This window comes from Carassius auratus, chromosome 2 (assembly GCF_003368295.1).
Source record: "Carassius auratus strain Wakin chromosome 2, ASM336829v1, whole genome shotgun sequence".
Taxonomy (NCBI): Eukaryota; Metazoa; Chordata; class Actinopteri; order Cypriniformes; family Cyprinidae; genus Carassius; species Carassius auratus.
Genome location: NC_039244.1, coordinates 22,821,081 through 22,835,978, shown reverse-complemented (window position 1 = coordinate 22,835,978; position 14,898 = coordinate 22,821,081). Strand labels below are relative to the sequence as shown.

Genomic DNA, 14,898 nt, shown 5'->3' with positions numbered 1-14,898 from the left:
CAGCCTGTTCACTCCCCCCATTTGTGCCTCAGGGTAACCCAAAGCTCACTTCCCACCCCCTGCCCTTAAAAACACACAGACACACACACTCACACACAACCTTCGTGCCCATGGCTCTGTATACCTGCACCTGCTACCACTTTCCCCCTTTTTCTCTCCCTCCCTCCCTCCCTCCCTCACACACACACACACACACACACACACACTTGCACACTTTAATCATCATTATTTATTTTATGCTTGTTAGAAGGGCAGAGGAAGTGAGACGGGCTGAATTCTTCATCACCTGAGTTGGGAAGGTTACTTTGGAAATATAATAGGTTAAATGACAAGTTTGCCTATTTAAAATGAAATAAGTAGTGTAACTATTTTAATTAATTTATTGCAGTAATGTAACTGATTACATTTGATGACTTGAATGTTTTCAACTGTTATTCATTATCAAGACATTTAAACCAGACAGGGTTAACCTTACAGTAGAGCCCAATTACAGACTTTTGTAGAATGCAATAAAAACAAGAAGCTTTGATTAGTTAATTCTCTTTAACTTTTATTTAATTTGGAAAAGATTGCCACAGTTTTTCCCTGACCAACTTACTGTTTTTTGTAAATATAAACACATTTTTATTTTGATGGCTGAAATACACTCAAAAAAAAAGTTGGGACTGAGGCAAAATAAAAGTAAAAAGGTTATAGAATATCCTAATTAAACTCTTTTAAAATGGTTCACAGTAAGCAGGTAATTTGGTATCAGATGAGGGTGTCAAGCTTGGGTACAAAAGGAGCATCTCAGTCTTTGTAAGCAAAGTTGGATCATGGCTCATCACTCTGTGCCAAATTTCATGAGAGTTGTGTCAAGCATATATATATAAAAAAATCACATTTCCCAATGCAAAATCACAAAGAATTTAGGTCTTTCACCAACATAATATTTTGGAAAGATTCAGGGAATCCAGAGAAATCTCAGTCTGTGAAGGGCAAGGCAGGAAATCTCAACTGAATGTGTTTGAGTAAACATGCTGGTGTGTTAAATATAGCCACATGGGTTCAAGAGTACTTTGGAAAAATGTTGTCACTTAACACAGCTTGCTGCTCCATCAATGAATGCAACTTGAATCTCTGTTACTCAAGGAGAAAACTATACATCAGCTCTGTGTAGTAATTCTGCTGGGTTCTCTGGGTGCGAGCTCATCTCAGATAGTCAAAAAGACTATAGAAATATGTGCTGTGGTCAGATGATGGTTCAACTGGTTTCTGAGAAAAATGGACATCCAGTTCTCAGTTCTCAAAACCAAAGGGACCATCTATCAAAATGTGTTTATATTTACAAAATAAAATTAAGTTGGCCAGTGAAAACATTGGAATATTTTTATTTGTACTTTGGTAAATTAAGAAAAGGTTAAAGAGACTGAACAAATTATATATTCTTAATTTTATGACATTTCACAAAACATCCCAACTTTTGCGGAATTGGGCTTGTAATTACATTCAGATGTTAAGTTACATTCAGATTTAAAACCAAAACAAGAAGAAAAGTTTAATCGCTATTATACTGTTTTAAAAAAAATAAAGCAAATAAATAAACCCAAATAACCATTACCATTCAAATCAAGCCTTGAGAATGTGGGAACTACATCTCTGTAATCAACATCTCTGCAAGATCCATTAAGAACTGGACGGTAGAGAGCAGCTACTCTCCTGACCCCACTGTGCCCAGCAGCAATACTCAGCTGATGCAAAAATCTGTGATTAATCACACGAACTTCACATGCTACACTATTCATTGTCTCTATTCATTGTCTCTTTTTCCCCTTTCTTTTTCTTTTCAGGCTAATGGTATATATATATATATATATATATATATATATATATATATATAATATATATATTTATTGATTTATTTATATATTTCACATTTAGCATATGCTTTTATCCGAAGCGACTTACAAATGAGGACAATGAAAGCAATCAAATCAACAAGAGCGATGATATACAAGTGCTATAACGAGTCTCAGTTAGCTTAACACAGTACACATAGCAAGCGCTTTTAAATAATATAATAAATAAAAATAAAACAGTTAGAATAGAAAAAGATTGAGTTTGGCAGGTCATTCCACTGGGGGGGAACCTTTAATTTAAAAGTCCATAAAAGTGACTTTGTGCTTCTTTGGGATGGCACAATCATGCAATGTTTACTTGTAGAACGCAAGCTTCTAGAGGGCATTTAAAGAAGTAATGAATTTCGGCAAAGGGGTGCAGAGCCAGTGGTAGTTTTGTAGGCAAACATCAATGTCTTGAATTTTATGCGAGCAGCAATTGGTAGCCAGTTTAAACTGACAAACAGAGTTGTGATGTTTGTGATTTTTTTTGGCTCATTAAAAATTAATCTTGCTTCCGCATTCTGGATCAGTTGTAAAGGTTTGATAGAACTGCCAGGAAGGCCTGCCAAGAGAGCATTGCAATAGTCCAGCCTTGACAGAATAAGAACTTGAACAAGGAGTTGTGCAGCATGTTCCGAAAGAAAGGGCCTGATCTTCTTGATGTTGAATAAAGCAGATCTGCAGGACCGGACAGTTTTAGCAATGTGGTCTGAGAAGGTCAGCTGATCATCAAACATAACACTCCAAGGTTTCTGGTTGATGTGTCTAACTGGATGGTGAAATTGTGATGAAACTATGGGTTGGCTGGAACCACAAGCAGTTCAGTCTTGGCAAGGTTGAGTTGAAGGTGATGGTCCTTCATCCAGCAAGAAATGTCTGTTAGACAAGCTGAGATGTGAGCAGCTCCCGTCGGATCATCAGGATGGAATGAGAGGTAGAGTTGAGTGTCATTAGCATAGCAGTGGTATGAAAAGCCATGTTTCTGAATGTCAGAACCTAATGATGCCATGTAGACAGAGAAGTGGTCCAAGAACTGAGCCCTGAGGCACCCCAGTAGATAGATGTTGCAACTTTGACACCTCTCCAAGATACCTTGAAGGATCTGTTAGGTAAGACTCAAACCACTGGAGTGCGGTTCCTGAGATGGCTTTTGTCAGTAGGGTTGACAGGAATATCTGGTTAACTGTGTCAAAAGCAGCGGACAGATCAAACAAGATAAGTACTGAAGATTTGGATTCCACTCTTGCCAGTCTTATAGCTTCAACAACTGAAAGCAGTCTCAGTTGAATGTCCACTTCTGAAGCCAGATTGGTTGCTGTCAAGGAGGTTGTTCTGTGTCATAAAGGCAGAGACTTGGTTGAACACAACTCGTTCAAGTGTTTTTGCAATGAAAGGAAGAAGGAAAATTGGTCTGTAGTTCTCTAAAAGAGATGGGTCGAGGGTATATACTGTACACACACATGATAATTATGGAATACCTGTATAATCTGTGATCTGAATTCTATAAATTTAAATTTACATTTGTTGGTGTGTGAATCATATTTAACTATTTTATTTTGAAATTTACTTAGTTTTGTAAGTTTATTACTTGAAAAATCAAAAAATTTTTAAAAGTAAAACAGGGTTTAATTTCTATAGAAAATTGAATTCATGTTTCACAAGGTTAAGCACGTCCTTTTAGGCCTACTGACAATTTGATTACAGCTATTTAGCTAAATAGATAATGAATAGAAAACATTTCACAACCTTTTTTGTAGCATAATCATGAAATGTGCATCTGTTTAATTCTACAACAAATAAGAAATTTTTCAGCTGCTTTTTCAAACATTTTACTGTCCATAAACGTTAGATTCAGAGCATATATTTTTTATTGACGCACTAGCAAACAGAAGCAGCATTCGTGCAGCCTAGTTATTCACATGGTTATTCATTCATCTGCATCACTGATAGTTGTTCAGGTCATTCTTTCAGTGCACAAAAAAACACACAAGGGATCAGATTTTTTTATTGACATTTTTCTGAAATTATTTTAACTTGAGATTTTTCTTTTTACAAGACATTTTACAGAAAACCAAAGTTAGAAAGGTTAAAGATAAAATAAAAGTAAAAAATAATTAGACTTTTTAATAGAGTTTGAAGAGAGAACGGTTACCTAGACCTGTACCAATACAGGTGTACAATACATACAACATGGGAATTGCCCAATTTTTAAACAGTTTAATGGCATGTACCATGTGGCAGCTCGACATTTATTCTGAGATGCATAAAAAGCATCTGTCTGTAGGCTAACAAACATATTTCCCACAACCACTCACAATTAAATAGCTTTTCCTGGCATTCCCAATGAGAGCTCCTCTTTGGTGTAGGGACGACATGCATAGACATGAAGACTTGAACAGAAAAACGTATCCTGTGAGCCTGAGATGTTTATTGTACTTTGACTTGACTTTTCACCTGAAAATGAAGTTTATTTCTCTCTCAAAAACTTCCAAAATCTTTTCTGCCCTCATTGCATCACTTCCCGTAGCCTTAGCACACCAACACCCTGATGGTAAACACTCGTATGAAGAAACAACCACATGAATTCTGCCATGTCAGTCAAATGAAAGTGCAGAAATATTATTAAACATCATTAAACTCTATTACATTTCTGCATCTGACACACAAATAGTCCCAGGGTGCTGCTGCACAGCTCGTCTTTACTAACGATGATGTGACGAACATGGCTACAATGTTGTTTTTAATGTTGTTTTGTTCCCCCAAACATGTTGACAGGTTACAGATACATCATCAGACTAAAAAAATACACATGCAAAGGCGTGAAAAACACGCATCTATCGAAGTCAGCAGAGAGCTAGCTAAATTAACTTACATTTTTTGCATTGACGTCTTTGCGACAATATGGCCGAATGAAAATGTTTTTTCCTGTGGGCAGCAGGGGGCAGGAGAAAGCACTGGGGTTTTCTTACCAGCACATAAAGAGAATGAGAAGAGGTGGTGGTGGATGAGCATTCATGATAGTTAGAGGAGGATTAGAGAGATTTGAAGTTAAACTCGGGATGGAGCGATGGGCCTAACTAATGATATGTGTGGAGATGGTCGGGGAAAAAGTGCAACCATAGGAGCTGGCTCTCACTGGACAGTCGTTTAAATACTGGACAGAAGAGAGACAGATAGTTCTCCAGTTACAAGTGAGTGTTAAAATAACCAGCTGTTTGTCAGACAACAGCTTATGTGGACAGACGTGAGAATTTGACTTAGAGTATCAAGTAACTCTCACAGCGTGTGTTTGAGTGTCTCTGCCAACAGTATCGACATCATTTTGGGTATTTCAGTCACTGCAGTCAGAGCAAAAACACTTTACAACTCTAAGTCAGATTTGAATTTCTGTCACAAACCTATTGGGAAAGCACTTAAAATTGCTTGGTGGGACACATAAGATGATTCCATGAGTGTTAGTGTGTGTTGGATGAAATATAAACTAATTTTATGTGACTGTGATGAAATTTTAACTGTGATGAAATGTGTGTGTGCTTGATTCCATGTCTAAAAAATCTTAGCTCTCAGTAAAAGAAGGATGGGGGGAAGGCTACTTTAGGGGACCAGCCTACAAGAAGTGATGTAAAAGCACCAGTAAATCAGATGACAAGAATGGTGAAAGTATAAGGTTTTATAAATGCCATAAGGAAGAGAAATTAGAGAATAGGAAGGCAAGACACAGACAAAAACAGAGTGACAGGCAGTAACACAGAGAAAAATAGAAAGAGAGGGAGGGAATGAGAAAAAAAGACAGTTAATATATAGTTTCCGAAATCCTTTTTTTAACAAAAGTACAAAGTGTGAAAAAGTGTGCAGCTCAGATTGTGTTCTTGTATAAGATTGCATGTGGGTGCAGATAGAGAAAGAGATGGCAGAGCTATCTGTCACTTAACAAGAGGAAATCTTCACCATTCTGCCGTGATTACAGCTCTCACAAACTGTCAGTGTGTGTGTAATGGACGGCCCTCAGTTCTGGGTTTTCTTGTGAATGTACAATTTTTTATTTTTATTTTTTATTAAAAAGACTGTGTCCTAACCAGGTGCAACACGACAACATTCAGGCGACAAGGAGTTTGTCAGACCTCCCTGAAAACAAAAACTGAGTGCATTTTCACCGAACAGATGTACAATATACGACTAGAGTGGGGTTCAAAAGTCCACTCCAAAAATATATGGGGATTTGCTCTCAGTTAAACCTGGAGAAATCCCAAAAGGTTTTAGGATTTAGGACTTTAAATAAGGACTTAAAATGCTGCACTCTTTGTAGTTTAATAAAAAAGAAACATTGTACACGTGAATTCCTTTGTATAGTAAAATGTTCTTGCTTCCACTTAAGCTCAAGATGCTGTTTGGAAAATCTCAAATCGTGCCGGAAAACACAATCATCAAGTAGTTCAAGCAGCTTGAATGCTGCTGTTATTAAAGCAAAATATTAATATCATATTCATTTAAAAAAAAAATTTTTATCACATCATCACTCAAATTGTTAAGCTGATTATATATATATATATAAACCTGAACATAAAGACAAAACCAAAGGGAGACAATTTATATCTAATTATTATATATATTATAATCACAGCTGCAACAAAATCCATTGAGATTGCATTTGTTGCTTGTAGTTTGTAGCTTTATCATGCCGCACCTAGATTGGACACAGTATTTATTTATTTACTTTTTGAACCACACATTTTATTTAGTTGGAAGTAAAGTGAGACAAACTTCAACCCTCTCCTGTCCTCCTGTTTTTAAAGATTAATCTGTCACTCCTCACCTCCAAAAATCTCCACCACCCCCTCTTTTCATACCAGTCTGTTTCACTTGAGAGCGATTTTGCGCGTGAGTTGAGAAAAGAACGCGGCGGGACTCATTTTAGTTTGCCCTCCCTCTTTCTCCTGTTTAGTGAGCTCTAGCTCAATGGTCATAAGAACCCTGCCCTGCCTGCCCATCCCCGCAGCCTCTTCCTGGGCTTGGGTCTGGGTGGAGGAGGCCCCGCTCAGGAGCTCTAGCTCTCTGCTCCACAATCCCTATTTCTTCTCCCTGCGAGACTCCTGTTTCTTCTTCTCTGATGCTGCCGCCTTCAGCTTGACCGGATCCGCCACAGCCAAAGCCTGGAAAGAGAGACGGAGTGTGGAGAGGGAAGGAGTGAGTCACTACGGGAGGAAAGAGAGAGAGAGAGAGAGCGAGACAGAGAGAGGAATAGAAAGAAAGCAAGAAGGTAACAGAGAGAGGGGTGAAGAAAAAGAAGGGCTTGTGGGTTAGGTGGGAAGAGTCAGATGAGTTTAACGGATATGAGGAACCAGAATAAGGGAGGTAGTTTCATTACGGAAGAGAAGAAGAAGAAAAAGAAGAGAGTGAAATGTTAAACGAGTGGTTAGAAGGAGATGAACACCGGGGGAACTTTCGGTATCTGGAAAGGGAGGACAAAACAGGAAGTGGCCAGTTAGGGCGTGATAGCGTGACATCACAGCACCTAAATCAAAGAATCTTTATACAGCTGACCTTTGACCCCTTGGGATGCTGAAACGTGTTTGATTATCTTTTGTTTGTTTGTTTTTCTCATAAAGAAGGTTCACTTCAGATCTGTCAGAAACCTGAAATGGGGCTGCACTATGTAACTCAATTAAAGGTGAAGTGAATACATTTTACAAATAAAATGCTTTGCTTTAACCCAGTTTTACATTAAGTGGGCTTTTTGAAAAGAGAGACATTACATTATGAGTCAAAAGCATAAAAGGGTGGTAGGTGGGTTTTATAAAGATATTGTCAAAAAAAATGTTTTGGCATTAATACAAGTTAAACTGAAATATCACAGATTTGAACTTGTTTTTAACCCCAAATTATTCCTGTAAGTATTCTTTGTGATGTCAAACATAAAAATATGTATCTGTTACTGTTACTTATCTTTTTTTTACTGCTTTTGTAATCTAAATACTTATGTAAAACTATGCAGCAACTTTCCGCTATGGGATTTTAAAGTCCTGAGATCTTAGTTCTAGTCTGCAGCCCATAGACTTTTTATCAACCTGCATTCAGTTCACTGGATACTGGGTAGACTGGGTTTACTGACAGAACCAAGAAATAAAGAAGTGAAAGAGAAAGACTGAAGATGACAGGAGACGCACACAGAGGAGCACAAATACAGGAGTGTATACTGAAACCAATGACAGAAAAAAAGAAAGAAACAAAGAAAGAACATAAACAATGCAAGATTGGAAATCTGCTAGTTTGATCCTGTAAGAGAAACGAGTACGAGGAAGGCAGTGGCTTGATTGTACATGATAAAATATATGATTAAAGCAGATACATGATTCAGTCTGACAGCATTTTACTGTCCACCTGTGGAAAGAACAGAGGACAGCAAAAAGGGAGGGCACAGACAGCTAGAGGAGAAAAATCAGTGATATGAAGGAACTGAAGGATAATGGAAAGTGGAAAGTGCACAGAAGAGCTGGAGAAACCCAGAGAACAGAGACAGAGAAAGAAAAGTAAATTGGTATGTAAATGAATGGCATGTTAGCACAGAAAATGATGTATGAGCTCCATTTGACTGCCAGCTCAATGGCACTGATGAGTCCACACACAGGACCATAGAGAAGAGCACAGAGGGATATAGTGTATTCTTACATTTGGCTCACATATCAGTTTTCATTTTCTGCATTGGTTTAACCTTTAAAGGATCGTTACACTGTAGTCTAATGTATATAACTCTCCACATGTATGTTGCATACAATTGCAGTATACTGTATGTTGCAATAACAAACTTGGTGCTTGTATGATTCAAAAATTGTTGTTTAGACATCATTGCTGTATCTCAAATCTCCCCTGCTTCTATTATTGATGAGGTACAGCTACTCTGGTCTAGACATGTACTGTATTACAAGTATGTTTACATGCATTGCGAATGAGGCCTCATAAACTGGCATGCAGACAGGAGCACAAACACCGAGGTAGATGTAGCTTTAATTGGAGTTTTGACTTTCATGAACCTGACAGTTCTTTAGTGCTTTTTTATTATTATATTATATTATATTATATTATATTATATTATATTATATTATATTATATTATATTATATTATATTATATTATATTATATTATATTATATTATATTATATTATTATTTATTTATTACCATTTTATTTTAATATAAAAATAATAATATTACAGTTTAATTTATTATATTTATTATTACTACAATGTATTATTATATTATTTTATCTGGTAGACTTATTTAAGCCTAATATAAGTCTATTTATACAGCAATTTCAAACACAATGGTAAATCAAAGTGCTTTAAATAAACTGTAATTTATTCCAGTGATGGTAAAGCTGAATTTTCAGCAAAAATTACTCCAGTCTTCAGTGACACATGATCTTTCAGAAATCATTCTAATATGCTGATTTGGTGCTCAGTTATTTCTGGTGCATAAATTATTAATGGTGGTTCTTATCATTACTGGAAACTTTTTTTTTTTGTGCAATCTTTTTCCCTAATTAATAATAATAAAAAAAACTTACTGACTTCAAACTTTTAAATTATGTATCACAGTTTCCAAAAGATTAACTATGCAGAACAACTATTTTCAACATTGCTAATAATAAGAAATATTTCTTGAGCACCAAATGAGCATATTAGGGTGGATTTCTGAATAATCATGTGAGTAATGATGCTGAAAATTCAGCTTTACATCACAGAAATAAATCATATTATAAAATATATTAAAACAATAGAAACATAGTAATTTTCAACTGTAAAAATATTTAACAATATTACAGTTTTTACTCTATTTTTGATCAAATAAATGTGTGGAAATGTACTGACTTGACTGGTTTTAAAAAAGACCTTGGTCAAAACTAACCACAGACAAAAGAGGGGGAGACCACTGGAGGACAGGAGGTTTTTAAAGAAACGAGCAAGCGTGTGTGTTTGTGAATATGTGCTTGTGTGTGTTTGTGTGCATGTTTAAGGTGGATACAGGTGAGCACTTGCCTGTTTTTGCTGTGTTCCTTCTTTTCCTTTGCCTTTCTTGCCATGTTTACTAAAGGGACAAAAATACAAAAATTGCATGAACAATGTGGCCACCTGGTTGAAAGAGGACTTAACTTGTTATATTTTTGTCCTAAAGTCTCAGCCTCAAACTATTCACAAGATAGTGAGGGTACTTTAAAAAATATATGTTGAATAGTTGTTCAAGGTTGATCAGACAAGCACTTTAAACGCACTAAAGACTAACTATTAACTAGATTTGACAAAGTTTGTAATTTACAAGTAGAATAGCATATTGAGTTACTGTACATTAATACTTAATATTTATGGACAGAGTAAAACTATAATGGACATGCACGTAGAAAGAAAACAAAACAGTGGTGCTTTTAGTCCGGCTATGCAAGAATAGGTGATTTAGTAATCCCCAGTTTGGTTGGGGGTTCTGTCAATGCCTTGCTCATGATGTGTGTGTTTTTGTGTGAGTGTGTGACTGGTGGGGATCTGGGCTGTGTCGTGGTAAGCGTATGCGTGTGAACAGAAGTGTGTGTGTCAAGGCCGGGCAGAGGTTCGGGTCGGGCTTGAGGGAGCAGATGCTCCCAGACTGACCTCATGCTCAAGCTGAACACTCGTCTGGCGACCAGGAAACGCATCAGATAGTAAATTGCCACAATGAGGATCAGCAGTCCCAACACTACGCCAATAATGGCCCCTGTTACCACACCAGCCTGCACTGGAACTGAGAGAAAAATAGACAATATAAAGTGAGAAGTGCTGGAGATTAAACAGCCCCTGTACAGTTTTACTGATCTCTTAGTTGCATTATGTTTTTTCCTTAATGCACCTGTTTTATGTGGTGTGGATTTTTATAGACACGACTATATTACTGAAAATTCCCTCCAAACAACATCAATCAGTGTCCACCTGGAAATGTTCTCATTTCTTCCTCCCAACCAAGCCAGCATATCCCACTAATAATGCACGGAGAAGTTAAATTTACTGTTTAAAAGGGACACAAAGAGGAGACCTGTGCAAAGAAGCATTTATTTGATGAATTAGGCTCTGAGTGAGGCATTTGGATTCAACAATGGCTATTTTTCACTGAAATTGTACTTTCAGAAAAAAATGTAAAACCACACAAGAAATACGATAATCCTAGATTTTGTATGCCACCCTGGTATAAGACGGGCCTAAAGGCAAAAAGCAGTCTAGATAGTAACTTCAGCATGAGGTGAAAGCAAAGGAAGAACCCAAATGGTTTTCTCTTTTTTTAAGGTGTTTCTCTGAAAAAGAAGTCTTTTTTTGTTTTGTTTTTTCATTTTTTATTAGTCGATGAAGACAAAAATATGAATGGTGATCTGTTACCCTTCTCAAACACCAGCAGTCGAACACTGGAGGAGTGGCCGACAATGTCAGGTGGGTTCTTGGCGTCACAGGTGAAGGTTCCGTTGTCTGAGAAGTCGAGCTCCTTGATCAGGATAGAGCCATCACGGCGACTGGGGTTCCCCACAAATTCCAGACGGTCCCGGAATGGCCCTTTGTTATCCACATAGGCAACTCCACCTCCATAGTGGAAAATCTAAATAATGATAGAAAGCTGTTATCGTCCTATATCTCATCATGAAATATGATATGATTACCGTATATCAAATGCACCAATTAAAAAGAAACCAGGGAATATTCACAGCAAAACTACCTACAGTGCAAAATGTTATATATAATATATAAACTAATTTACAAATCAAATGATGTCATGCTTCGATTCACTCTGTTCCATTGTGTAGCAAAATTTGATTTTGAACTACTGGAATTCGCTTTGTGAACGAATGCAGAAATGAATGCAGCAAGTTGGCCAACTTAAAGACTTGCACAGCAAGAAGAACTACACCCACAAGAACCTAATGTTTCTTTTTGCACGGTAATTACCTCTACAAACCACATAGACACATGGATATAATTCCCAAGGGGTGGGCATGTTTTCATACATATATGAGTTACGCTACCAGTGCAAACAACTTTTAACAGGTTTAGGGAAATGCAATCACACTACATTATGATTAATAACATTACACACACATATGAGGCTTCTTGCTGTAACTGTAAATTACAATAATTATTAAAAATATGTGAAACTGAAGTAGATGCTCTCAAGCAAGCCCTGCCTTTTTAGTTTCCCTTTTTAAATATTCTAGAATATAGACTACAATAAGGCATGCAGTCAAATAAAGTTAAGTGATGCAAAACAATTTTTTTTCTCTTGATCTGGTTAAAATGGACTGGCCTGGGTAAAGAAAGAGAAGCCTGGACATTCTGCCAAATATCTATTATGTGTGCCATGCTATGGTGTGCTATATGGGTTTAGTTAACAGGTTGAGTTAATTAAAAAAAAAAAAAGTCATTTAAATTATTGCATAACTCCAGAGCAGAAAAGGTGTAGATGTGTGTTTAAATAGTTTCTGCATGTGTGTTTCTACGCACTGAGATGCCTTCTTTCGCCCCATCTGGACGGTACTGCCACGAGAAGGTTACATCTGGAGAAGTCCAATGCCAAGAAAAGAAAGAGCAGGAGAGTCTGACATCTGAGCCCACCAGCGCATGCTTCTCCCAGCTTGTGTACACAACAATAGCCGTGATCTGAGAGGCTGGAGCAGACAGACACACAGAGTGAGGAAAATTAGCAATATTAGAGATGTGCAATGCAAATAATAAAATATAAAAAATCTCAAGAGCATCTTTGAAGCTTAAAAAAAGTAAATTTGTCACTAAAGATTTATTTTAAATGACGGTCACAGAAATATTAATATAATATAAAAAATATTAAATAAAATTACTTAAATATAAAATGTTAAGTTACTGCAGTTTATTCCTGTAGATTTTTTTCTTGTGCGTTTAAAAAAAATAAAAAAATAAAAAAATAATGAAATACCTGCAGATAACTATAAGAATGTAATGTGCTATTTAAAACAGAAAACATCAGTTAAAATGAAGGAAAGATTCTCTCTATTCTGACTGTGTGATCAGCCGCATCTCTCAAACCTGGCCAGTCAGGTAAGCGACAGGTGCATAAACCACAGGTAAGTCTGAACGTACAATCATTCTCTCATACTGTACAGATGTTGTATGACAATGAGAAGGAGTTCTGCACATTTTCTGGTTAGCGTCAAAGTTAAGTTGTTGCTTTGTTGATACAAAATAATGCAATGCAAGATGGATGAAACGTATTTACCTAGGCTCAAGAGCACCACGGACGTCAGTGCCAGTACAGACAGCATGATCTCCCTCCGATCTCCCCGCAGGTTCAGTGTATGAGGGGTTCCGAGAGAGCGAGGGATGGAGAAAGGAGAAGAGATAGAGGGAAGAAGGGAATGAGACCAGAGGGCATCAAGATGAGACTATTCAGTCCTGGACTTTATACCCAACCACACCCTAAAGTTAAGCCCCGCCTCCACCACCTCATTATCTCTTGCCTTCTCTTTAGCCCCGTCCCTGACACAATAGTCTCTCTCGCTCCCTCTCTCTGTATCCTTCTAAAAGACTGTCTACAAACACGATATAGGAAGGACAAGTGATACAATAACCTGAGAATGAATCCTCTCTCTCTCTCTCACTCTCCAGCCAGTTAATAAAAGCATCGCAGCATCTGTAAAACAAGGAAAGATCTAATTTGAAGAAAAAAAACAAGAAAAAAAAACACTGCAGCAATAAAGCCAATCTCTAAGTGAGTTAGATTATGTTTGGAGTTCAGTGTGTGTGTGTGTCTGTGGTTTAATACTCTGATTCCTCCCTTCTTCTTATCCTGTCATGGTTGAGTACTGTTTGTATGTAATCCTTCCTCTCTTATGCTGATGATTCGGCTCTATAAACAAAAAAATACCCTGAGAAGCCGCTGGTCTGATACCACAATAAGCTAGGTCTTTTCCATCTCACCTGTCCTGACCCGGTCGCCATCTGCCTGCCACTCACTTTCACCATAACAGAAAGGACGATTGGTTAGAAAGGTGACGGGTGTAATTTATGTGCCGCCAGCATCAAAATAGTTATGCAATATTGTTTTCAAACAGGTTTCCTGACCATTCCCCTGTCTGCCATTAATTGGGCCAAACAGGTTTTCATGCCCCGAATTCAAGACAAATGGTTGAGCTAATGTTGCCAGAGCAATGTTTTGATGTGCCATGGTGTTTACACTATCGGAGGAATTAACCTTCCTTAATTTGCATATAAAACTGGACCAACACTTCATCTTTAACCCTATAAAGCCTATTATTAAAGACCTCCCTTCTGTCATTGAATAAGTTTATACTTTTTTAGTAAGTAAAACAACTTCTAGTATAATTTATAATTACTGTATATATATTTATACAAAACTCTGATGTATATATATATATATATATATATATATATATATATATATATATATATATATATATATATATATATATTTTTTTTTTTTTTTTTTTTTTTTTGCTATTTGGCTATTTTTATAAAGTAAGCATATTATTATTATTTTTTATATTTTTATTAATATTTCAAGATGAACATTTACTGCACTCAAGCAAATTAGGTTTATCTGATTATATATCAGGCCTTGAAGAACATAAATTTGTACATCTTTTGATCATCATTGTATTGTATTTGCTTAATATGTTTTGATCCCACAATGAAAACTACAGAGCTTGAATCATAAAACTAAGCATTTAAATATCAAATGTCATAATATTTAATTTAATCTGCTGTACTGCTCTCAGTTATTTAATCTTAAATCTATTAGTTTTCATCTTCACTTTTTGGCCATATAAAAAACAACATCTGCAAACAACACCAAATTGCATATTTATTAAAACAATTATAAAAGTATGAGCTCCATATTCTATTAAATTCTATGAGCCATAAAAGCCTGATGTATCAAATATGATTAAAATAAATAATATTTAATGCATCAAAACATTTAAACATCTTATCTATTTTTGTCTTTTAAAATGTCAGGTTAATAGTT

The 14,898-nt window shown here is 36.4% G+C and overlaps 1 protein-coding gene across 3 annotated transcripts; it reads right to left on the bottom strand.

Moving 5' to 3' along the window:
* Positions 1–3,867: 3,867 nt before the first annotated feature.
* mpz (myelin protein zero) lies at positions 3,868–13,309 on the bottom strand. Of its 3 annotated transcripts, none has more exons than XM_026291132.1 (6): positions 13,132–13,309; positions 12,384–12,547; positions 11,271–11,484; positions 10,515–10,644; positions 9,912–9,960; positions 3,868–7,030 (listed from the first exon to the last, which is right to left on the bottom strand). In XM_026291132.1, the coding sequence occupies exons 1-6, from the start codon at positions 13,175–13,177 to the stop codon at positions 6,947–6,949; spliced, it is 687 nt and encodes a 228-aa protein (XP_026146917.1). In that variant the 5' UTR covers positions 13,178–13,309; the 3' UTR covers positions 3,868–6,946. The 3 variants fall into 3 exon arrangements, with proteins under 3 accessions (XP_026146917.1, XP_026146934.1, XP_026146926.1); XM_026291149.1 differs by having other exon boundaries at positions 3,868–5,487; positions 13,132–13,308; XM_026291141.1 differs by lacking the exon at positions 3,868–7,030 and adding an exon at positions 7,040–7,329.
* Between the last annotated feature and the right edge of the window lie 1,589 nt (positions 13,310–14,898).

Coding starts and splice junctions, on each gene's coding strand:
- mpz (XM_026291132.1), bottom strand. CDS start 13,177: ATGCTGTCTGTACTGGCACTGACGTCCGTGGTGCTCTTGAGCCTAG. Junction 12,548..13,131: donor CGTGGTGCTCTTGAGCCTAG/GTAAATACGTTT, acceptor TGTCTGCTCCAG/CCTCTCAGATCACGGCTATT. Junction 10,645..11,270: donor ACTGCTGGTGTTTGAGAAGG/GTAACAGATCAC, acceptor TTTTTCTCTCAG/TTCCAGTGCAGGCTGGTGTG.